Here is a 26,964-nt window from a genome sequence, read left to right on the forward strand (position 1 = left end):
CTCAAGTGAACGAGCTGTGCGTCTGCAACTTTTCATTTCTCTGGTGAGGAACCGGACACCACAGAGGGTCAAAGTCTTTCAACAAAAAAAACGGCTTCACACAAGAGATTCATTTTCATGTTAATTCCGGTCCACCGCTGACAGACTGACTGACAGGAGAAGTGAGCTTTCGCCGTTCCAAATGGAAAGTGCTGAATTGTCTGTGACATTTTAAAAACAATACATGAGCAACAGAAACACTACATTGTGTTTGTATTTGACCTGTATGACAAAACATTTTAGTGTCCAGTTATTAAATGGCTGCAAGTCTGGCCTGCAAGTTGCAACATTTTCTGTTTCCTTTCCTCCCTATTCTCATGTCCCCATACAATAACTGTAATTAACTGAACTAAATTAAACCAAATTAAAGCGACTCTTGGGTATCTTCTACCAGACTAAATGAAACCACAAAACAAACCAAAATCAAAAAAGCATAAAAAGTATCAAAAAAACAGATGAATCCAATTTGTAAGCAAATCCCTCAGAGCTTTTGTTTGAAAGAATGATTCACTCATGAATTCAACACTGCTACTTCTCTAATGAACACGAGCTAGCAGGGATTTTCATTGAGTCACTACGTTTACATGTGAACCGATGATGTGATTATTTCTTATAATGTTTACATGACACGATCAGAACTCTTCACTCCAGTTTACATGCAATTTTCATTACTCTGATTATTCGCTAATAAGTATGGTTATACCACACTCAGATAGTCATACAGTAAGCGTGTTACCTGTGTTGTGCCGAATTCCTACCCCTGCCAAATTATTACCCCCCTAGTATTGGTACGTTAAGGAGTAAAGGTGTGGGGAGGGGTTAAAATTTGGGGTGGGTTAGGATTAGGCAAACAGGTAGCGACTTCAACATGGGGGGTAATAATTTGGTAGAGTCCAAATTCAGCACAATACCTACATCAAATTCAAAATACATTTTTATGCACGTACTGGATATTATTCAGCACTGTGATGAACATCGCAATGCCGGGTTTGCCTACACCTGTTGTGTTCTTCGTGCCGTCTGGATGAGGATACGGAGCAGAGACTGCACAGCGAGTTGTGTTGACAGAGTTTAGCAATTTGGAGAAGAGAAAACTTCAGAATAACGTCACAGAGTTCATTCATGAAGTTGTGTGAACAACACACAGTATCCGTGTACATCTGAGCACATGCGCACTTTGGTAAGAGTGGGAATAATGTGATTAAGGTGTTTACATGCCTGTTTACTGCGATTAAAATCGGCATACACCACCTAGTGCAATGTGATTATGCTTACTACGATTATAAGCTTAATCGCACTCATTTGAGCAAGTTTAATCGCAATATTGCCAAAATCTAATTATAATTCGCATTAAGAGGGTGCAAGTAAACCAAGCAGCAACCTCCCCCAGTTTCTCTTGAAGCCAATACGGAAGTGATTTAAGATGCAATTCATTCGACTGGCCGCTAGGGACAGGCTCCAAAAGAGAGCAGAATCTCATTGAGTCCCATGTTAAAATGGCCAACTTTACAGCAGAAAAAAAAAAAAAAATTTTTACAGCCTGGATCAAATTGTGGTTTTGGCCTATACAGCTAATTTTGGGGTTTATGTGTGGGTAAATGTATGGGTTTTTTTAAGATCTTTTGATCTAATGGACAAAATAAGCTTGCGCAATTTACATATGAAAGCGATCAGGAGATGATGGAAAAACATACAGAGAGCAGCAGCTTTCTTTTCTGCTCTGACAATGGCAAGACCGGCCGAATGCTGTGAGTGTGTGTTAGAAATCAGGAATGATGAGAGAACATTGTGCTTGGTACATTTTTCATCTTCAAACCAAACTTGAGGCTTCAGCCAACAAAGTTTAAATCCCGTCTGTTTAGAGCGCTTCCCATAATGTTTAAGTGTTAGGTCAGTAGGTGGAGAGTAGGCGGTCTTTAGTGGCTGTTTGAACACATTCGATCACATGAGCATCTACACTACGAAAGCAATCCGGTCGAATGTGTTTTCAACTACCTCTGGAAGTGGTCGAAAGTGGACAAGCTCAAAACGTTTTTAGACCCCGATTACACTTGTACATTCGCCCACTTGTGATCGTATTGACAAAACCGAATCTTAAAGGATTAGTTCATTTTCAAATAAAATTTTCCTGATAATTTACTCACCCCCATGTCATCCAAGATGTTCATGTCTTTCTTTTCTTCAGTCAAAAAGAAATTAAGGTTTTTGATGAAAACATTCCAGGATTTTTCTCCTTATAGTGGACTTCAATGGGCTCCAAATGGTTGAAGGTCAAAATTACAGTTTCAGTGCAGCTTCAAAGGGCATTAAACGATACCAAACGAGGAATAAGGGTCTTATCTAGCGAAACCATTGGTCATTTTCGAAAAAAAATACTGTAAAAACTGTATATGCTTTATAAACACAAATGATCGCCTTGCACGTGCTTTCGCTTTCCGTATTTCTTCAAAAAGCTTATACGCTGTATGTCCTACGCCTTCCCTATTCAACTTACGGATCAAGGCGGCAGTTACGTTTTTTTTTTTTCACCTTAATCGCATTATACAAGGTGTAAACAGCGCCATAGAGCAAAACTGCATTGTAAAATGAAAACTGAAAAGTTCAAGCCAATTCTAAATATTAATTATATATATATATATATATATATATATATATATATATATATATATATATATATATATATATACATACATATATATACATATATACATATATATATATACATATATACATACATATATACATATATACATATATACATATATATATACATATATACATATATATATACATATATACATATATATATACATATATACATATATATATATATATATATATATATATATATATATATATATATATATATATATATATATATATATATATATATATACTTACAGTACAGTTCCAAAAGTTTGGAACCACTAAGATTTTTAATGTTTTTAAAAGAAGTTTCGTCTGTTCACCAAGGATACATTTATTTAATTAAAAATACAGTAAAAAAACAGTAATATTGTGAAATATTATTACAATTTAAAATAACTGTGTACTATTTAAATATATTTGACAAAGTAATTTATTCCTGTGATGCAAAGCTGAATTTTCAGCATCGTTACTCCAGTCTTCAGTGTCACATGATCCTTCAGAAATCATTCTAATATGCTGATTTGCTGCTCAATAAACATTTATGATTATTTTCAATGTTGAAAACAGTTGTGTACTTTTTTTTTTTTTTTTTTTTCAGGATTCCTTGATGAATACAAAGTTCAAAAGAACAGCATTTATCTGAAATACAAAGCTTCTGTAGCATTATACACTACCGTTCAAAAGTTTGGGGTCAGTAAGAATTTTGTATTTTTATTTTTTTGAAAAGAAATTAAAGAAATGAATACTTTTATTCAGCAAGGATGCATTAAATCAATCAAAAGTGGCAGTAAAGACATTTATAATGTTACAAAAGATTAGATTTCAGATAAACACTGTTCTTTTGAACTTTCTATTCATCAAATAATCCTGAAAAAAAATATTGTACACAAATATTTTGTACAATTGTACACATTAAATGTTTCTTGAGCAGCAGATCAGCATATTAGAATGATTTCTGAAGGATCATGTGACACTGAAGACTGGAGTAATGATGCTGGAAATTCAGCTTTGCCTTCACAGGAATAAATTACTTTGTGAAATATATTCAAATAGAAAACAGTTAATTTTAAATTGTAATAATATTTCACAATATTACTGTTTTTTACTGTATTTTTAATTAAATAAATGTAGCCTTGGTGAACTTCTTTTAAAAACATTAAAAATCTTAGTGGTTCCAAACTTTTGGACTGGACTGTACTGTGTGTATATATATATATATATATATATATATATATATATATATATATATATATATATATATATATAAATAATAGTATATAAAACTTTTTAAATGCTATTATACTGTATGTTCCTCATATCAAGCTATAAAATGACTTCAGAAGATACTGAATATACTGAGCCAAACATATGGCCTATATTTGATACTCGGTGCCTCCTTTTATAAATTAAAAAAACTGAAATTGTAAATCGCATGGAAAATAGCGACCAGCACCTCTCAAAATCCTGTACCTCTTTTTGTGCTCAACAAATAAAGTCATGCAGGTTTGGAAAGACATGAGGGTGAGTAAACGTTAATTTTTGTGTGAACTACCACTTTAACAGTCTAAAGTCTCGTCACAGCGATGGCCTTTCCTGAGCTAAACATGATAACGAGTCCAAACCAAGGGAGATTAGCTTTCTGGTCACACTCTAGGTTTAATAAGCCCGATGACTCCTCAGCTCAGAGAACTGTCATCCCTCATCCAATCGCACAACTCCATATGTGAACGCATGTGCCATTTCCTGAGGGAACAAACCAAATTAGCACATTAACACAAGTTTCACATATGCGTTGCCTGACTGTATGAAATTCAGTGTTTAAACTCCACCGGAGACATAAACGCAGCCTGACGTGTTCAGCCTATGTTAGGATTATTCTAGAAGGGTTATGATATGCACGTCAGGTCAGCGCACATGCGTACGAATGAGGATAATCAGTGCTGAAAGCTGACCTACCACGTGATGTCATGCTGATTACATCATCAAGCACATAACCTGTGAGGAGGGGGAGGAGTGATTACATCATCAATGTGTGCCCTGTGGGAACAGGGGGTGGGAACAGCTGCTACCGCTGCTGCCACCAGAGCGCTGACACACACACTGACATGACACACAAACACACACTTTCTGGTCCCCATTGGCTTCCCAAAAAAAATGTATGTATGTATATTATATATATATATATATATAGTATTTATTTTATTTTATTTATTTTATTTTATTTTTTAATTTATTTATAATTAATTATTAACCTACCTACCTACCTATTAATTAATTAAGGTAGGTAGGTAGGTAGGTAGGTAGGTGCATCTCCATAACTGGGGCCGATACGATACGCATCTCGATGCATAGCCAACGATACAATACATTAAATATACATATGAAGCAGCTACCGATGTGATATGATTCACCCCATTATGATGCGGTCCAATCCGATTTTGATTCAATTCAACAGTATAAAACAGTATATACATAACCAGGGGTGCACATAACTTTTTTGGTCTGGTTCTCAAGGGAGTACCTGGAGATGTTGCTTGGTACTCACACTTTACACGACACATCCTAAAAGCTGTCCTAATCACTTTCCTCCTGACTGCTCTCCTCACTATCTTCTTTTCTCTCGAACATGGTAGATGATGATAATGATTTTTTTTTTTTTTTACTAACATTAATGACAGCAAAGGCTGCTGTCACTTTAAGAAGGAAAGCACGGACCGAATAACTGACACACATCCGGTTTCTTTCTCAACACTTCACTTATGACATAACCGAGAGAATACTTGCCGAGACAGGTATTTTGACATAATTTTGTGTGTATGTTTCCTTTCAAGCGCAAGTAAACGCGAAAGCGGAATTAATTCGGTGTTCGAGCGCTGTCTGACTCTCATCATGCGCGCGTTTCGGGGGGCTGTGCGCACAGATTACAGTTCGCGAGTCCCGATTTTCGCCTCTTCTTCCGCTTTTAAAGTCGTTTGAATGTGTTAATTGGCGAGACAAAACACGTCCAAATTACAAACTTTCACTCTATGATGGTTAAATATAGCAGTTAATCCGCGAATCACATGCGTGCCGAACCGTTGGACCTTATCCGTATGGATCACGGATTAACTGCGATCCGTTGCACACCTAATAATTAAAGAACACACATATTATCATGATTGCTATCTTACCAGAGATGGAGAAAAATCCTACTCCAGTAAGTAAACGTATCCCTGTGAACCGGTACTCAAAAGCGCTTCCCTCCATGTTTTCTGCTACGCATAGTTTATTTTTACCGCGCATGCGTACCTGCGTACCTCTAATGTGCACCCCTGTACATAACACTAAAATAACACTGAAAGCAATGCAAATAATATTATAGGAAATGAATCCATTAGAGGGGACATATTATGCAAAATTCACTTTTGCATGGTGTTTGGACATAAATGTGTGTTGCCAGTGTGTGTACACAACCATCCTATAATGATAAAAATCCAACCACTTCTTTTTTTTTAATCCCCATAAATCACAAGCAGTGTCTCAGAACAAGCCGTTTGGAGGTTCCTGGCAATGTGACGTCACTTTAGCCACAGGCCCCATCCACGAATGTTGACAGACACTGCCGCTTTAACACAGAACCGCCTTGAGCGAGTTTACAGCGAGTTGTACACAGTCCGCCATTGCTGCACTGACGAGAATGCCTCCCAAGCGTTTTAGGTGTTCTGTAGCTGGATGGATTAATCCACATAGCTCTCTCCATTTACTCCCGAAATCTGAGCCAATTTTGTTTTTTGAAGAAAATGCTCCCTCAGCTCTACCGAAATTCGTTTATGTCTGCACGAATCATTTCACAGCGGACTGTTTTGTGAACGAATGTCAATACAAAGGGACAATACAAAACAGAGGTTGTGCTAAAAATGTGTTACTCAAGGATAGATCAGTACAAACTGTTTGTGATCCAGCTAACAGTCTCCAGAGTGATACTGGATACGGCAGTAATGAAGGTGAGAGCACTTTATTACAGTTCATCGGAGTTGATTTACGGATATAAAGTTTACCAGTTTATTAAGCACCACCCGAAAAGGCGTAAGGTCTTTATATATTTGTTTACTGTTAGTTGTAATGAGTGTTTCTGTGTAATTCGCTGTGTATGTTGATTATAATGCAAGGGGGAGCGAGAGAGAGAGTTTATAGATAATATTTTAATGCACACTTGCACTGTGTTAAGCTATTACAGTGATTTTCTAGAGTGAAAACAGACACTTCATATTTTGTGTGAAGTACAATAAACATAAAACTCATCGGTAAACTGGCTTCTACTAATATAGTGGATAAAAACAAGATGACATAATAAGTTATAACCGTAATTAAACTAAACTATACCTGTTCTATCTCCACGCAGTTTCTGACATTATAGTGCGCCCTGACTGACTCCTGACACCAGAGAATGAGCTCTTCAAGCTCCGCCCTCTTAGGCCAAGCGTAGCAGCTCATTTGCATTTAAAGGGCCCAAACTGAAATGCCGTGTTTTTGCTCACCCCCCAAAAGTATCAATTTTAACATGCTATAAAAAATTATCTGTGGGGTATTTTGAGCTAAAACATCACATACACACTCTGGGAACATCAGAGACTTATTTTACATCTTATAAAAGGGGGCATAAAAGGTCCCCTTTAAGAAAAATATAATCTCTTTCTTTTAGAGTGAAATATGACCTAGCCATCTTGACAGGTCTCAATAGATTCAGGCACAGTTGCCAAAATCACCCATAGATTGACAGAACTAAAACCCTCAAGCATCCTCACACACATCCTTCATATACAAGCACTCTAACAGATGTGTCATCTCTCTGGAGGGAGCGCAATGCAATGCTTTCCACATTATCCACACAATATCATCTCACTGGGATGAAAGCGCAGCATTTCACATTTCTGAAAGAGTTCGAGGGACGTTTGGTACACACACACACACATTAAAGCTTTTAGAGAAGAAAAAAAAATGTTCTCGCTACACAACTGATGTGATTTTAAACAATTAATGTCACGAAGAGATCACGGGTTGTGACGCACAGGCTGCTTTTTTAGGGCCGTGCTGGAATACACTGGAAATCTCAGCCAACATGACGGATAAAGAAATCTCTAGAGTCCTACAAATGATTTAAGGAAAATGAACCAAGACTCTATTCAAAACTAGTGAGCATTTTAAGGCATCGATGCCTGCTCCGATTTATGTAGACACAAAGCCTGCTCCAAAACGTTGGCAGCAAAATTAAAATGGTTAAATTGTAAGGCAGATTATTAAATTATCTGTATCATCTACTGGCATGAATAATACAACACTTTTAGCAGCACAACAGATATTAATTGATATTAATAATAAATGTTTCTTGAGCATCAAATCATCATATTAGAATGATTTCTGAAGGATCATGTGACACTGAAGACTGGAGTAATGATGCTGAAAATTCAGCTTTGATCACAGGAATAAATTTCATTTTACAATATATTCAAATAGAAAACAGTTATTTTAAATTGTAATAATATCTCACAATATTACTGTTTTTACTGTATTTTTGATCAAATAAACAAACAGTCTCTGTGAGTATAAAGACTTCTTTCAAAAAAAAAAAAAAAAAAAAAAAATCTCACTGATCCCATCATTTTAAATGCTTAGTCTAGTGTTTTGCACCTTAAAAAGGTAGTGGCATATTTAGACAGTATACAGTGAGGCAACTCACTAGGTTTTGAAACAAACCTATAATGTTGATTGGGAATTATGATGACAAGGCAATAATTGTCTGTACAATTTCATGCAGACGGTGCTTAACTAGGTCATGTGAGAGCGAGAGAGGTTCCCCACAGACATAATCAAGGGGAAGGGGGTGATGAATGCATTTTCTAAATAAGGCTCTCCTGAAATAAATTCATAGTAGGAGTGAGTCTCAGCTGTATGAATAGGTGCTATGTGTTTGATTTCCTGTCATTATTGTTTCTTCATACAGAAGGGGAAATACAATCTTTTTTTTTTTTTTTTTTTTAGATCTATCCAAGTTATTTTTGCTAGCATGTCCACACTGGTAGTAAAAGTGGCAGAGGTTCTTCCATTGATTTTATCAAATGCATGTTTTCGATATGAAGGTGTTCAAATCGGAATATATTTGTCAAAACACCCTAAAAAGGAAAAGCATGACAATATGCAATGTTTGTTGCGGTCACTACAAGCGTCACGGTTAAGCAAAGGAAATGAAGCCATTAGTATTACCTATCCAGTATTATTTATACACTATTGTAATATTTATTCATAATATTATGAATTAGCTTTTATTTTCAACCCAGGCTCATTGTTAAAACATGCCTGTGGTGACATTTCTGCAAAATTATATTATGTTGCATCTTGCATGTTTCGCAACACTTTCAAAATGTCCAGTGTGCGGCACTAAAGCCTCGTTCAACTGTCAGTCCAAATCCGATTATTTGTGTATCCGAATAGAATCTGATAAAAAAATTTTAACATCCACACTGTGTATAGCAACTGTTCAGATCTGATTTGTGTGTCCATGGCACTTTTTCGTTTTCAGGAATATCTGCATTGGTTTCTATGGCAATTATGTTGCGTTGGTAGGTAAACGCCAAAAACAGCAACAACAACTGCAACATTGGAGGGGTTTGCAATACAGATGCTGCTGTATTTACAAAATGACAATGTGTAGCCACCGGCCCTGGACTACTGCGTTATGATGAGGCAACGGCAGAAACATAGGAGCCTGGTATGGGCGGCTTTATTCTGTGCTGTCGTCTCCACCGGTGTCAAAACATGTCTCAGTTATAACCTATTGCTAATTTCTACTCGTCCGGCACTTTGCAACAACACAGCCTTGTTTCTGCAGTGACTTTCAGCATGTTTCCTATAACAACGTCTGACGTTTACATTTTACATTGCGTGAGAAAGTCACAAACCACGCAAAATCCGATCAGAGCGGTCAGACTGAAACGGATTTCCAGAAATGTGATTTGAATAGGATTACAAACCACATATGAATGTAGTTTGAAATGGATTTGTAAAAACGCATTTCATGTGATTTTTGGCTGTTCAGACTTGCTAAATCTGATCGGATTTCAATTGGATATGCATAAAAATCAGATTTGGACTGACAGTCTGAACAAGGCTTAAAGGCACATTCGTTTTTCTCCGAAACAGATGAATGTGAATGTGTCAACGTTTTATAAAGCTTTCTGTTGTACTTATCGTGGCAGTGTTGAAATTAAAATCTTCAATGAGGGGCGCTAAAAATGTAATGCTCACATTTGAAAATAATGTTGCACCTACACTAAACTCTATCCTAAACCTACCTAAATTGTATAAAGCCACCATACCATTTTAGCTTACTTCAAGTCTTTGAGCTCTTTTGTCGTGACTCGTGTTTCACGGGACTTGAGCAGAGTGCTCAAGTGTAATGCTGTACCAGGTGAGCTATCGAGCAAGTTTACTATATCTGAAAAAAAAGCCACAAATATGGAGCTGGTTACGCGATGCAAACATCAAAACATTGATAACATAGTATTGTGCGAGGAATTGATAATCTGTTCCTGTAATCTGTGTGAAAAGGAAAATTGTATGTACAGGTATGTTTTTAAAGTTTTGCAAAAAATTAGGTAGAGTCACATATTTCCAATGAGCATAGATTGTTTTCATTTTAATTTTAGTTTGTTTTAGTCATTTTTTATGTTTTTGTTACTTTGTTTATATATGTGCGCGCGTGTGTGTGTGTGTGGCTTTAATTTTCAATTTTGATTAATGTTTTATAATTGTTTTAGTAAACAACATTAACACTACACTTGATCTACTTTAATGTTTTGTTTCTTCAGTCTAAAAATGTAAAAAACAAAGCACATAAAATAAAAAAATACTGTTGATGTATATATTATTGTTATTGTTATTGTTATTGTTATAGTATTATTATGCACCTGCAGAATATCAAAACCCATGGTAAATGGCTTCTCTTCCATTCACCATTCTATCATTTTTCTTCCTTTCATTTCTCTTCATCTTTCTCTTGATGCACTACAGGGTCGGCCCTCAGCTATCCAGCCATGACACTGTTGCCATGACTACACCCCACCTCTCTCTGCCAGTACTATGGCACCCCCGACACACACACTTTCTGACAATGATTTAAGCCGACGGCTACACAGAAAAGCTTCTAAACTCTGTGTGTGTGTGGCACAGCAAGTATTCTAGAAATACCATTTAACAATCACAAAACACACACTTCCTGTCAACTCATGAATTATTAATTTCCGCTTCAGTCTGTTCAGTTCTAAGCTGTCTGACTGACACACACACATACACCAACAAACACACACGTGTTCACACGGCCGCATGTACGAGACTGATCTAAACCTTGTGTAAAACCCCTCTGTGCCCCTCGAGAGAAAATGAGAGGAAGAGTTCTCTGAGCTTCTGCAGAACATCACAGCATCCATACAAGCTGAAATGTGCAAAATGTCTCAATGTTCAAATATTTTCGCCTATCCCATTTTGAACTGCAAACATTACATTCACTTATTATTCGGTACTTGGACAAAAAAGGCTATAGAACAGGAAAAAAAATGTTTGTGTATAAAGAAATTATAAAGAGGTCAGATACAAATAATAGTTCTTAAAGGAATCTTTGCTTGTACAGTTTGTATGTACGGTTTATGACACTTTTATAACATTTTTCTTACAGCTTGTAATGTGAGTGAACACATCTTAATCATTTAAAAGATGACAGACAGACAGACAGACATTTAGTTAAAAAGCATTTTATACACAAAATTTTTCTGTTATTGCTTGCTTGTTTGTTTGTTTTTTGGTGGAGTCACACAACATGATATTTTATAACCTGAACTAACCTTATCTTTTTTAAAAGTATCAAATTATATAATATTTCTCATGCATTATCAATATTTTAATATCTAATATTCTGATATTTAAAGGGATAGTTCACCCAAAAATGAAAATGTGATGTTTATCTGCTTACCCCCAGGGCATCCAAGATGTAGGTGACTTTGTTTCTTCAGTAGAACACAAATTATGTGTGTATTAGAGGTAAAAAATGATATAAATACTGTTCGGTTTCTCGCACAAACCAATCGTTTCGTGTCTTAGGACATCAATGTGTTGTCACGAGCCGCAGGGTTTAATTTGGATTTGTCTGTGCGTGTTTTTTTTTTTTTTTTGACTCTTATAGATGGAGTTCCCATTGACACATTTTATGGCTGACTGACAGCAACGGTTAGAGTTAAAAATCATCATTAAAAAAAAAGCAGATAAACATCAAATTTTCATTTTTGGGTGAACTATCCCTTTAACATGAATTCATATTATTACATTATTTTAGTTGTACCAGAAGATATTTTACAGCCTGAGCTAATGTTGCCTTCTCTTTAAAAAAATAATAAAATAATAAAATAATCTAATATTTTAAGAGACTAATCATCTTTGAGGGTCTGGAGGGGTTCTCTGATATCATTTCCTGTTTTGCATTTTTTTTTTTCCCCTGCATATGTTAGTTGCAACAAAAATATTTTTAAAATAAATAAAATTAAATATAGATTAAATGTACTATAGTGTAAATTTACATTACATGCAATTAGTGTTTTTTGACTCTCTTAAGTACATCTTTATATGTAATTCATAATTACTTATATTGTCTTTGAAATATGGTTAAAGTTACTGCTGAATGTACTGACAAGCATTTATGGTGAACTAAAATATACAGTTTAATGCCATTTCTATTGAAATTAGTATGCCATGTAATTAAATATACATGTTGGCTGCACCAAAAGTTTTCTAAATATAGAAAATCTTTTTTTTTTTTTTTTTTTTTTTAGTTTTTCCCCTCTCTTGTCATTCATTATTAGTCCAAATGTGTGGGAAACCTGTTTGGAATCCATCATTTTTGCAGTTCGCAGAAACGACACATTTCAGCTTTAACAGTCGTGATATATAATCAGTCAATCATGCTCTCACACACAACTGTACAAAAACAAGTGCAGAAAACTCACATCAGACTACAGTGAGATCATCACAGCACAGTCTGTCACATCTTGATACATTATACGCCTTCACACATATACGGCATATGTGTGCTTATATAAGCAATCACAAACATGAGAAAGAGTGAAGCGACATTGTCCCAACAGAAACCAGACAAACCCAGGCGTGGCATATGGAGGTGAAGCGTGCAGGTCAGAGGTCATGGGTACACACCTTGGCATTAATATAGGGGTCAAATGGGCCACAGCGTTTGAACTCTGTGTAGTCTAGAGAGCTCTGGGAGAGGGGAGAAAACAGGAAGGAGACGTGTTCAGCCTCACACATACACACACACACACACTGAACACAAGGACTCAGTGTTAATGAACTGCATGATCACATGATGAAACAGGCAAAAGACACTACAAGCTGGCTTAGAGTCCATCGAATGATAAACGTTAAATAAAAATCAACACTGAATGAATATTTCTTTTGATGAAAGGCAAAAAAGTTCACAGTTCTGAGGAATACAACTATAATTAGACAAAATCAGAAATATTTGACAATGAAATTTACTAGAATGTGTCAATTTGACCAATCAAACGATGGAAAATAAACCAGCTTTATAAAATGGCAAAAAATGAAATGATACTTTTTTGTAGTTAGTCCAAAAACCATTAACTTAATTCATAATGAATCAATAATAATAACAAGCAATTTTTTGGCTGCCCAGTGTCATTTCATTTTGAGACATTCCATGCTATAACAAATCAATGAGAAAACAGCACAATAACAGAGTTGTTAAATGAAAACTGATTATGTTACTGAAAAACATTGAGTGCATCACTGCAGAATAATAAATGCATGAAAGTCTCTCCAAATTACGCTAAATGAGAGTGTTTGCAGACAGGCTGCTACTGCTTTCCTCTGGGGACATTTCAGACATTCCAAACCAACCCTTTGCAATAACAGGGGAGTACAGGTGCACATGAATATTCAGGTTCATTTGTTGAAAGATGTCACAGTGTTGGAAATAAATAGGGAACAGCTATAGAACAGGATGGCAAGTGAGAGCAAAGGAACCTTTCATTACGTCAATGCTGAGACAACAAACATCATTAAAGAGCAATTTAGTTCCCAAGCAGCATTAAACTGTGATTTTATATATTTTCCTAAAGGTAACAAATGTGTTGAAATGTAAGATAAGTAGAGCTAAGTGGGTGTGGATATGTTTGGAATACTTACCCTTGTGAAAAAAGTACACTTTAAAAAAAGAACATATACTTTAAAAGAATATACTTAAATGCAAACTGCACGTAATGTTTTGGACATTTAACTGAACGGTAAATGCAAAGGAAACAGTCAATAAAGTGAAAGATATTTGAAAGTACAGTTTGTTTTTAAAAAAAAAAAAAAAACGTTTAAGATTTGAAGAACACTACAAGTGCACATTCATTACAATTAAGTGCACTTTTTCACAAGGGACACTTCTTCAACTACACAGTACATGCAACTATTAAACATGTCAAACAGTGCACTACATTGTTGTCACATGACCTGTATGTTGAATTCAGCATGTGATGTCAAAAAAGCATTTAATTCCAAGCATTTCATTTCAAATTTGCAGTAAAAATCGTCACACCTGGCTGAAATGTCAATGTTTATATTCAGATATCAGTAGTTATTCATTCTGCGCCTGAATTTGGTTAATCTGCAACTTAAGTGTCCTAATCTTAACCGACACTCTATTGATTCAAACCTTAGCAGCTGATGCTGACATACAATATACAATCATACAGTCTACAGGTGCTGGTCATATAATTAGAATATCATCAAAAAGTTGATTTATTTCACTAATTCCATTCAAAAAGTGAAACTTATATATTATATTCATTCATTACACACAGGCTGATATATTTAAAATGTTTATTTCTTTTAATTTTGATGATTATAACTGACAACTAAGGAAAATCCCAAATTCAGTATCTCAGAAAATTAGAATATTACTTAAGACCAATACAAAGAAAGGATTTTTAGAAATCTTGGCCAACTGAAAAGTATGAAAATGAAAAGTATGAGCATGTACAGCACTCAATACTTAGTTGGGGCTCCTTTTGCCTGAATTACTGCAGCAATGCGGCGTGGCATGGAGTCGATCAGTCTGTGGCACTGCTCAGGTGTTATGAGAGGCCAGGTTGCTCTGATAGTGGCCTTCAGCTCTTCTGCATTTTGGGTCTGGCGTATCGCATCTTCCTCTTCACAATACATAATTTTCTATGGGGTTAAGGTCAGGCGAGTTTGCTGGCCAATTAAGAACAGGGATACCATGGTCCTTAAACCAGGTACTGGTAGCTTTGGCACTGTGTACTGTGTGCCAAGTCCTGTTGGAAAATGAAATCTGCATCTCCATAAAGTTGGTCAGCAGAAGGAAGCATGAAGTGCTCTAAAGCTTCCTAGTATATGGCTGCATTGACCTTGGACCTCAGAAAACACAGTGGACCAACACCAGCAGATGACATGGCACCCCAAACCATCACTGACTGTGGAAACTTTACACTGGACCTCAAGCAACCTGATTGTGCGCCTCTCCTTTCTTCCTCCAGACTCTGGGACCCTGATTTCCAAAGGAAATGCAAAATTACTTTCATCAGAGAACATAACTTTGGACCACTCAGCAGCAGTCCAGTCCTTTTTGTCTTTAGCCCAGGCGAGACGCTTCTGACGATGTCTTTGTTCAAGAGTGGCTTGACACAAGGAATGCGACAGCTGAAACCCATGTCTTGCATACGTCTGTGCGTAGTGGTTCTTGAAGCACTGACTCCAGCTGCAGTTCACTCTTTGTGAATCTCCCCCACATTTTTGAATGGGTTTTGTTTCACAATCCTCTCCAGGGTGCGGGTATCCCTATTGCTTGTACACTTTTTTCTACCACATCTTTTCCTTCCCTTCGCCTCTCTATTAATATGCTTGGACACAGAGCTCTGTGAACAGCCAGCGTCTTTTGCAATGACCTTTTGTGTCTTGCCCTCCTTGTGTCAATGGTCGTCTTTTGGACAACTGTCAAGTCAGCAGTCTTCCCCATGATTGTGCAGCCTACAGAACTAGACTGAGAGACCATTTAAAGGCCTTTGCAGGTGTTTTGAGTTAATTAACTGATTAGAGTGTGGCACCAGGTGTCTTCAATATTGAACCTTTTTACAATATTCTAATTTTCTGAGATGCTGAATTTGGGATTTTCCTTAGTTAGTTATAATCATCAAAATTAAAAGAAATAAACATTTGAAATATATCAGTCTGTGTGTAATGAATGAATATAATATACAAGTTTCACTTTTTGAATAGAATTAATGAAATAAATCAACTTTTTGATGATATTCTAATTATATGACCAGCACCTATATGTTATGTTTAACTAGTAAAAAACATTTCAAATAAGCCCAAATGTGTTACGAGTAAAAATAGTAGTTGTGAAAAGAAAACAGCTTGTATTAAGGGTGAGATGTCACTGAACTCATGTTAAGCTTTATCTTTACACACAGACACACTGAAAGTGTAAATGAGAGCAGTGTGAAGAGGAAGCAACAGTGTTCCAAATAAGCTGCAGCTTTTCCTGAGACATGTCAAGAAAAAGTCTAACCTCGAAATTACTGAATTTAAACACCCTTGCTCACTAGTCAACAACCTCCCAACGATCTCAGATAATGTGTCATTAGTAAGGTGAATATTTATAGTACAATTTAATGACTACAGGCAGCATTTATTCTGACTCGTCTCTCAGTTTGGAAGCCTGGCAGAGAGGAAGCATTGCAGATTAAACATTTTAAATATGTAATACGACAATTAGGGATGCACCGATACCATTTTTGAAGGACCGAGTACAAGTACTGATACTTTTTTTCTAGTACTCGCCGATACAGATACCAATGCCTATACATTTATTAAATTCTCTCTCTCTCTCTTTTTTTTTTTTTGGGTGATGTTGCAGTTTTCCAATCACAACACTGTGAGACTAATGAATGTAGGACAGCTTCTTTATTATTACTCTAATTTTTATGTGCTTATCACAAACTTAAAGAACAAAAATTTCACAGAGTCCAAAAACCTAAAACCTATAATTACCAATATAACTGTTGTTATATAAAAATAAATTTACAAAACAAATTACAAACAATACAACAAATACTACAGAGATACAAATTAAATAAACTTGTTTTTTTTCAAATACAGTAGGTTAATTTACCATGTATACATTTACTTAACATCTTTTGTTGTTTTATTAACATTAATGAAAAATATAGGCTACAATCCCTTTAAGACCGAATCCATGGATACTGACACATATTCGTTTTCACCCAAATGTTTACGTCCACTTAAGCCATAACCGACTGTATTTACGTGAGATACTCTACACCATGGACATTTTGACAACAATATGCATTTGACCATTCAGGCGCGAGGAGAACCGATCGCACGCTGTCTGAGAGAACTGGGATCGCACGCAAGAAAGAGAGAGAGCATGCACGAGAGAGAGCGCTTCTGGTCTGTGTCATTCAGCGCGATTCCACCTTCTCTAATCGATAAACTGTGATTGAAAGCATGCAGTTCTCAATGTGTGTGTTGTCATCATTAATTTTGACAAATTTCCACACTTCTGAGGCTGACATTGTTTCTGCTGCTGCCGCCTGTGTCTCTGTGCATGGAAAATTCTGTCAGTTACGCCACGTGAGGTATCGGTCGTTGGTATCGGGGGTATTTTTACGAGTACGAGTACGAGTACATGAGCTTGGTATCGGGCCCGATACCAATACGGGTATCGGTGCACCCCTAATGACAATTTTGAACAAACAGTCATAACCTAAAGACACCATGGCCCTATATCCAACTGGTATTAACATGCATTTTTTAAGCAGTAGAGTATATTTATGTTCCTTAAAATTTGCCATTACTTCACTTTTTGGTTTATACTGTCTGTCATGGCATGCATGGGATATTTTAACATACTGTGATGTTTGACCGACAAATTCTGATCTCACAAACTATTAAGGATGGATAGTAAATGATTGGGATACAGGGACTGCTTATATGGAGAAAGTTCACTCACTGGAATGGCATTAGTTAATGGTAACCCAACATCATAAAAGAATTTTAAACAACTTTACAGTTCAAATGACATTTTAAATTAAGTAATTAATTTCAAGTTTTTTTTGCAATTGTACAATCTTCACATTTCTGTTTTAAAGTGCCCCATTATGCATTTTTAAATACTATTAAAAAAAACAAGTCGTCAGTAATTATAGTCTCACTTCTGTGACATAAGTATAATGCCAGCCTAAGGTCTTCACTGGCTGCCTGTTAACAATCAAAGCAGAGTTGACCTATCACACAGGACTGGGCCATCTGACCAATCAGAGCAGAGTAGATTCTTGGGAAAGAGGGGAGACTGAATACTTTATTTTAAGAGTTTCAGACACTGTGAGAAAAGAGGTGATACTGAAATGTATATTATGAGAAAATCAAAGTGATTTTGACCTTGGATGCATGTAAACCTATTGTAGGAGACCTTCAAAACAAAGTTATGAACCTTTAAAATAGCATAATAGGGGCAAATCAAATTCTCCAGAAGGCCTTGACCTATATATTTCCAGTTTACTGTAGACAGTAAGAGTATTTTTTGCACGTTTTCCATTCTGTTTGAAGTGAGAGACGAATCAAAACTACTTCCTGTGGTAATCAATAACAAGTCACAGGCGCTGCCCATAGAAATTATATTGCAAATAACCCAAAATATGCCTTTAAATGTGTGGGATGGTCAGACCTGTTCATTAAGTTTGGGGTGAGATGGACCCTGATGGACGAGAAGTTTGACGATTCGCTGGTCTCCCTTCCACGCCGCCAGGTGCAGAGGGTAACAGCCCTTGTTGTCAGCGATGTTCGTCAGAGCCTCGTTCCGCAGAAGAACTTCCACCACATCACTGATAAACAGAGACATATACAATCATGTGTGCCATTCAGAAATAAAAGTACATTTAAATAAATATAACTAAAAATATCCTTGAGGTCAAAGGTCATCAGGTGACAGGACTCACTTGTGTCCATTTAGAGCAGCGTGGTGTAGAGGTGTGTATCCAGTGCTGTCCACACAGTTCACATTTGGGCCCCTCCAGATACTGCAAAATAAAGAGAGGACACAGTATGTATTATAATAATTTTTAAAAAAGGTTAAACGGAATGCATACCAACAATGCATTTACTAAGCAAATCATCATATCAGAATGATTTCTGAACGATCATAAGGCACTGAAGACTGGAGTAATAATGCTAAAAATTCACCACATGTACAGTATATTCAAACAGAAAACATTTATTTTTAATTGTAATAATATTATTTCACATTATTAGTTTTTACTCTTTGATTAAATAAATGCAGCCTATATTTGTGAATATAGGATAAGGATTTTTTCAAATAATTTTGATTAGAATTTTTATGATTTTTTTATTTTATATATATTAATATATTTATATATACACATTTTTCTAGTTATGTCAAGATCTAAAATATATCATCAAGTAGAAATGGAGTGAAATATTTTACAAAATCCTTAACCTCATCCACAAACATGGAATGCTATGGAATGCTATTGAATTTTGTTGCAGACAATGAGGAGCTTTGGAGTCAAACGACTGAGAACCACTGATTAAACAGATTCATTCAAAACTGGGTACCCACATGTTTTGACCAATGATTTTTCATGACTTTCCAACTCATTCATGAGTGCTGAATAAAAATCGTAATTATTGTTTGAGAAAAATGTCCATTTATATGTCAGCTACTAGATGTAGAAGATGATGTTGACATAATGTCTGAGATTTGAGCAGCTTTTCCACCGAAATTACCCAGATCAATTTTGTTCCAGGAACTTTTTCCCCCAGACCCGTTGCTGTCTGCATTTCAAATGCGGTCTAAAGTACTATGAAGATTAGTCTGGGGATATAGGACTGTTCACGACTTTCCAGTTCCCGCTGGATTTCGTCCTCCACATTTAAGCTTAATAAAGCCCGAACCTCGTCGTCGGACCATCGGCCGTATTTTTGAAACTCCATTGTTGATCCATTGTTTGCATTGTATTTTATATGTATTATCTTTTTAGCATTTTAATTCCTTTTCCTGTTTTTATTTCATTTTTAATGTATTTTATATCTTTTATGTATCATCTTGTTATTTCTGACTTTTAATGCATTTTAAATATTGCTGTCTGGTTGAAAGAGCTGGGAGAATTAGGAAGAAAGCATTTGTGATTAGGTTAAAATTTGGTACATTTGGATAAGGGGACAAACCATGGGGAAATTTGAGCTGTGGATGCATGGTTAAGATATCTCTGGATTACAGTCAGGACATTTTCCAAAGGGGGAAATTTCCAAAGGGGAAATTTGAACTGCGTTGCATAGATAGGATATCTCCGGAAGGGGGATTAGGGCTGTGTGGTGCAGTTTGAGGTCTCTTGGCAAAAGGGGAGATTGAAACTTTGTTTATCAGTTTAAAATGGAGAGATCCGTTTAGATCCACTCTGACGGACAACAACAACAACAACAAAAACTCCCTAAGACTTCCTAGCTCTTCAATGCAGATAGTAAAAACAGAGAATTTTGCTGTTATTTCTATTCCTTATGTTCTATTTTTATTATTCTTCTTTATGTAAAGCACTTTGAATTACCATTGTGTATGAAATGTGCTATACAAATAAAATTGCCTTGCCTTGATTTGAATAGCAAACAACTTTTGCTGCACACACCGCAACAGACTTTTAAAAATGGTAGTTGAAATAAAATGCTGCGTGGAGTTAACCAATCAAGAACTTTGAAAAGTACTACCTAGCAAACAGGGACTCGCTGAGGGGGGGGATTTTTACCCAGAACTTCATTTAGACCCTGGTTCCTGCGGTCGAAACACACCGAGCACCACCCCAAAGTCCCTAGTTCCTGAAGAAATTCTCAACTACGCCAGTCCTGGAAATCACCATTTCATCCATTATCGTAGCCATCTTGTTTGCTCATTTGTCATGCAGACACAGAAAAGCCTGGATTGTGGTGAGCAGTCCTCTGATAACCTTGTGAGGGTTTGGACTTTGAGTATGCTGGTCTAATGTATGATTCATCAGGCAGATAATGCCATGGGAATGAACATCACGGAACATCTCTGCGTCATCCTTCCTGCAGGACAGTGAATTCCTCAAGCAATCTGCTATAGATGAATCCGCTGGTCAACACATTAGAAAATTTCATTTATTTTTATGTCTCTTGAATCAAACCGTGAGTCATACGTGAATCTAGTACTATTAAATGACAGCAGCGGGTGTGTGAGGTCACTGACGGAGAGCGTGTAAACAAGTTCTGCTGATAATGAAAACTGGAACAACTTGCACGAGTTGATGCAACATTTCATTTTTACAGGTGCACTGAATGTGGATTGTGGCAGACTTTGTGTGGGGTACAGATTCTTTTAAATCCTTCATAATGCATTTGGGTCCATTTTGAACCGGAAAAGATACATACCAATTTAGGTAACACTTTACAATAAGGTTTCATTTGTAAACTACATTAGTTAACATGAACTAACAATGGACAATAATTCTACTACAGCATGTATTAATTTCAATATTTATTTACATTCTTAAAATCAAAAGTTAACACTAGTTAATGCACTGTGAACTAACATGAACAAACAATGAACAACTGTATTTTTATTAACTAACACTAACAAAGATTGTTAAATGTAGAATATTGCTCACAGTTCAACATTCATGTTATTTTTGAATGCATTATAAAAACAATCAGCTCTTAAATCAGTGGTTTCTCAATACCAGAAATGGATGAGATACCCTGAAAAGGCCTAACACCTGGAAAAGACAAATACATTCCCTCAGAGGACTATTTTTAAATAAATTAACTGGCTTCAGTCACATTCACACAAATTTAATTTTGGCATAAACATGTACAGCTCTCCCAGTGTGCTTGTAAATTGACTAAACTACAAAACACACACTTGTCTGTTCCCAAACAACAACTTTTGCACACTGAACCTCACTGAAAACACCCTTAGGCTGTGTACTCAACATAAAGACGTTGACTTATGAGAATAATTCTCTTGCTGTAGCTGTAACATATAGTGTACTGCAGCATGTATAGGATACAGAAGTTGTGACGAGAAACGGCCCTGATTCACAGAGACAGCAGCTAGAAGAGAAGAGCCTGAGCACGTGCTGGGCAGCATGTACTCGCTCGCTGTCAAGACAAAGAAGCACAAATGAAGACACAAAGCACACAGACAAAAGAGGAAGAGGAAAGGAGAAGCCGGCAGCAGAGGGGCTCTCAAACTGTTCTGCAGGCTCCGCCTCTCTCAGCCTTTTCTTTTCTCTCCCTCCAATCTGCTGTTCCCATCACACAATATTCGCAGCCAGGAAACGTCATACAGAGAGAAAAAACCTGCACGAGCAGAGAAAAGTGTTGCTGCTTCACAGAATATGTAATGAACCAACATTATCTGACCTGAATACAGTGAAATTACTAATTTTGATAAATATAGATTTATTTAATCGTTCATAAATTAATGAAAATTTGGTAACACTTTGACACATTGACTTCAATGTACTGAAATTAATGAATTCCAGAATGCTGAAATATTGTCTAAATCTACAGAATTTTCATAAAAACTATGACTAAAAGAAAAAAGAAAGTAAAAATGAATTAACTTTATTAATACTGACACCGCACACATTAGAGCACTACAAATGTGTTAAAGGTGCCCTAGATTCAAAAATTTAATTTACCTCGGCATAGTTAAATAACAAGAGTTCAGTACATGGAAAAGACATACAGTGAGTCTCAAACTCCATTGTTTCCTCCTTATATAAATCTCATTTGTTTAAAAGACCTCCGAAGAACAGGCGAATCTCAACATAACACCGACTGTTACATAACAGTCGGGGTGTACGCCCCCAATATTTGCATATGCCAGCCCATGTTCCCAACATTATGAAAGGCATTAGACAAGGGCAGAACGTCTGGATGTACACAGCTGAATCAACAGACTAGGTAAGCAAGCAAGGACAATAGCAAAAAATGGCAGATGGAGCAATAATAACTGACATGATACATGATTACATGATATTTTTAGTGATATTTGTAAATTGTCTTTCTAAATGTTTCGTTAGCATGTTGCTAATGTACTGTTAAATGTGGTTAAAGTTACCATCGTTTCTTACTGTATTCACAGAGACAAGAGCCGTCGCTATTTTCATTTTTAAACACTTGCAGTCTGTATAATGCATAAACACAACTTCATTCTTTATAAATTTCTCCAACAGTGTAGCATTAGCCATTAGCCACGGAGCATAGCATCAAACTCATTCAGAATCAATGTAAACATCAAAATAAACGCTGTACTTCCGCAATTAGACGTGCTGCATGATGAACACTTTGTAAAGATCCATTTTGAGGGTTATATTAGCTGTTTGAACTTTTTTTTTTATGTTGTTTAAGGCAAGCGCAAGCTCTTGGGGCGTGGAGCACGAGATTTAAAGGGCCACACACCCTGAATCGGCTCATTTCTAATTATGCCCCAAAAAAAATCTATGGGGTATTTTGAGCTGAAACTTCACAGACACATTCAGGTGACACCTTAGACTTATATTACATCTTTAAAAAAAAAAGTTCTAGGGCACCTTTAAAGTGTCCCTATTATGCTTTTTCTAATATTACCTTTCATGCAGTGTGTAATACAGCTGTTTGAGAATGTAAAAGGTCTGCAAAGTTATAGAGATAGAAGTGCACAAATAAAGTTATTGTCTTCTAAAGACAATAATTTTTAAAAGTAATGTTACAATATTACTCCCTAAACTAGTAACTAATTGTGTTAGTTATATTTTATGGAAAGTAATGCATTAAATTACTTTTGCATTACTTTTTCTCACCTGTGCTAATAATTAATTATTGCAGGTTTGCATAATATTCTGAGTTTGCATTTCACTGTTTTTATTCATTTTGAGGAATAGTGAATCTGTTTTTGTGCAAGTGAGATGAGTAAATGCTCACATTAGTCTAGAACTACAATGACCATCATGTTTACACAGTCCACACAACATCTCTGAGGTCACTCTTCCACCGGAACTAGACTTGCATACAGCCGTTGCCAGAAGCTAGTAATTATAAGCTGTGTCTCATTTTGAAGGTTGCATCCTCCGGAGGTCGCATTCGAAGGTTCCATACGTCATTGAGGCTGTATCGTTTCAGAAAAGTAAGTAGGACTCTCCGAACGTCACCTTGGAATGAGTCCTTCTTTCACAGGAATTCAGAGGATGCAATTCTTTGCGTCGCTGTTAACAACCATCATTTATTTGAAAAAATAAATAAATAACATAAATGGCGGCGTCATCAAATGTACATACAAGCGAAGATGTGTTTAAATGCAAGTAGTTTCATGCTTGTTTTACTTTTAAACTTTGTTCTTCCTAATATCCTCCTCTTTTGTCTCTGTAACAAATATGTAAGCCAGCTCCTCAAGCATTAACCAAAATAAAACTAGTAAATACATTTTATTTTCAAATTACATACAAAGTTATTAATAATTTTCATTTGCTGAAAGCGCAACGAGGCTGCCGTGAATGCGTTGGCATAGCAACAATATACTTCCTGTTTCCTTTCCTGCCTGTGTGTCCTACGAAGGACGTCTCGTTTAATTCTGGCTAAGGACACTCCATATATCGCATCCTTCACAGGATTTGTCCTCTTGAGGATGCAGCCTTTGAAATTAAATGAAATGAGACACAGCTATAGTTTATAAAGTTTTGAATATTTTACAAAAACACATCACTGCACTTCAGAAGGCCTCTATTAACTCCCTGGAGCCATATGGATTATTTTTATGATCATGGATGTGCTTTTTTGGGCTTTTTTTAAATATAACTCTGTGTTTGTCTGAAAGAAGACAGTCATATACACCTAGGATGGCTTGAGGGTGAGTAAATCATGGGATAATTTTCATTTTGGGGTGAACTATCCCTTTAAATCACAACAGACTGGGTCATCTGACCAATCAGAGCAGAGTAGACCAATCACAACAGACTGGGCAATCTGACCAATCAGATCAGAGTAGACCAAATCACAACAGACTAGGCCATCTGACCGATCAGATCAGAGTAGACCAGGGCTATTCAAGTAGTTTCATTCGAGGGCCTGATTATGAAATCAAAAAGTTGAGGAGGGCCGGGGATGCTTAAATGAAAATATTCTGACAGTCAGACATAACCACAGACCATACATGGCTACTCACTACTACCACTGTCAAATGATATTATATTATGATATGTTATATAGGCCTATACAAAACGCCTTAATACAGGTAAAAACTATACACACCTTCACAAATAAATGAATTATATATTCCCCTACCCACCTAATAAATATATTGCAATATAAATGGCTCAAATAATCCCAAGAAGATCTGCACACTGTTATTCTCCCTTTTATTTAACAAAGTTAAAAAGAGGCAACGTTTCGGTCAGAGACCTTCGTCAAGCACACATACATAGAAAGGCAACAACTCAATAAGTAGGTTTCTCAGAATTAAACAATTTCAACTGGTTACAGCTGTTTGACAATCAGGGTCAATCATGTGAACAGCTATAGTATACCACAATTAAAAACAAGACAACTACATTGAAGCATCATTTAAATACAAACCCAACATCAAAAACAATCAAATGACCTCAAGAACACCTAATGTCCCCCATCTTTTATACAATTTATAATTAGTAATTAGCCAATATAAATGGCTACAACATGGTATTCAATATAAATATTCGACATTTCCACAATCCATTGTAAATTACTACAGTTTACTCATGGTAAATGTTTTTAAGTGTGGTGATTTTGGGCTTTTGGGATTTAATCTTCATTCATGGCACGTTTTTCCTGTTTTCCTCATTGGAAATTAAGTCACGGGACACACATAATAACTGCTAAAATATTTGCACGGAAAATGTTTCTCAGGTCAGTCAGAGGAGCGTGCATCGGTACGTGCATCGTCACTGCGGCCACCCAACCCGATCACATGAGAATGCGCATCAATAGTATGTGCATGTAATCTCGTAGAAAATATACGCCAAAATGAGTTTTGGTGTGCATATGATACGCACTTTATGGCATGCATATAATACGCTTAGTAGTCTTGGGTAGGATTAGTGGTGTGGGCGCCCACGGGCCGGATGAAGATGATTGGCGGGCCGGACTTGGCCCGTGGGCTGCCAGTTTAATAGCCCTGGAGTAGACCAATCACAACAGGCTGGGTCATCTGATCAATCAGAGCAGAGTAGACCAATCACAACAGACAGCAGAGGAGGTTCTCGGAAAGGCAGGGTTTAGAGAGACTGAATATTTTATCAAACCGTTTCAGACTGTGAGAAAAGAGGTGATGCTGCAATGTATATTATAGAGCTGCAAGATTCTGGATAAACAGAGAATCAAAATTTTTTGGTTTAAAATTGAGATCATGATTCTCCCATGATTCTAAATAGACAACTAAACAAAATAGCATGTAATTTACCAGAGGTTATGACAAAATTTTAATTGCTACAGTCTATCTATATTTAAAAAAAAACTATTTAATTTAGATATTTTTTTAGTTTGAATAAGTGATTCAATGACTCACTCAAATACTTCACTTGTTTAATTGCTGGATGAATCAGCGTTTTGAATGAATCTCTAGAAAGAATGATTCAATGACAAATACATTTTTTAACAGTCACTTGTCGCCACCTGCTGCTGTAATGTTCTAACTGATACGATCTTCATTTGACACGTCAAGTTACTTTTGATCACTGCCATAGACATCAGTGTTTATAACCCAACCATAATCTTTTATCCTAGTACTTCTGTGATAATCAGAATGATTGTAACACAGAAATAATCATACTGTGTGGTTAAAAAGACTGTTTTTGAAGCTGTTTCATTCCAATTAGCCTACATAACTTCTCTCTCTGGGTCAGCCACAGCACCAATGCAGATTTCAATGTTCGCTGTGATCTTACTTTTTAAAGGTTTAACAGACAAAGCCAAATCGTTGACATTTAGGAATGAGATCACATGGATGTTTAAACTGAGGTTGTGCTCTTTTAATGATTATTTGTGCAGCTCTAGTATATTATGAGAAAATTAAAGTGATTTTGACCCTGGATGCATGTAAACCTATTGTAGGAGAACCCCAAAACAAAATTATAAACTTTT

The 26,964-nt window shown here is 36.2% G+C and overlaps 1 protein-coding gene across 1 annotated transcript in view; it reads right to left on the reverse strand.

The window, feature by feature from the left end:
* Positions 1-26,964, reverse strand: part of LOC125260035 (ankyrin repeat and SAM domain-containing protein 1A-like) — a 148,673-nt gene that overhangs the window by 89,835 nt on the left and 31,874 nt on the right. Inside the window, 3 exon segments of the mRNA XM_048178154.1 lie at positions 12,922-12,984; positions 18,503-18,659; positions 18,774-18,854. Coding sequence (XP_048034111.1) covers positions 12,922-12,984; positions 18,503-18,659; positions 18,774-18,854 — 301 coding nt within the window.

This window comes from Megalobrama amblycephala, linkage group LG24, assembly GCF_018812025.1.
Source record: "Megalobrama amblycephala isolate DHTTF-2021 linkage group LG24, ASM1881202v1, whole genome shotgun sequence".
Classification (NCBI taxonomy): Eukaryota; Metazoa; Chordata; class Actinopteri; order Cypriniformes; family Xenocyprididae; genus Megalobrama; species Megalobrama amblycephala.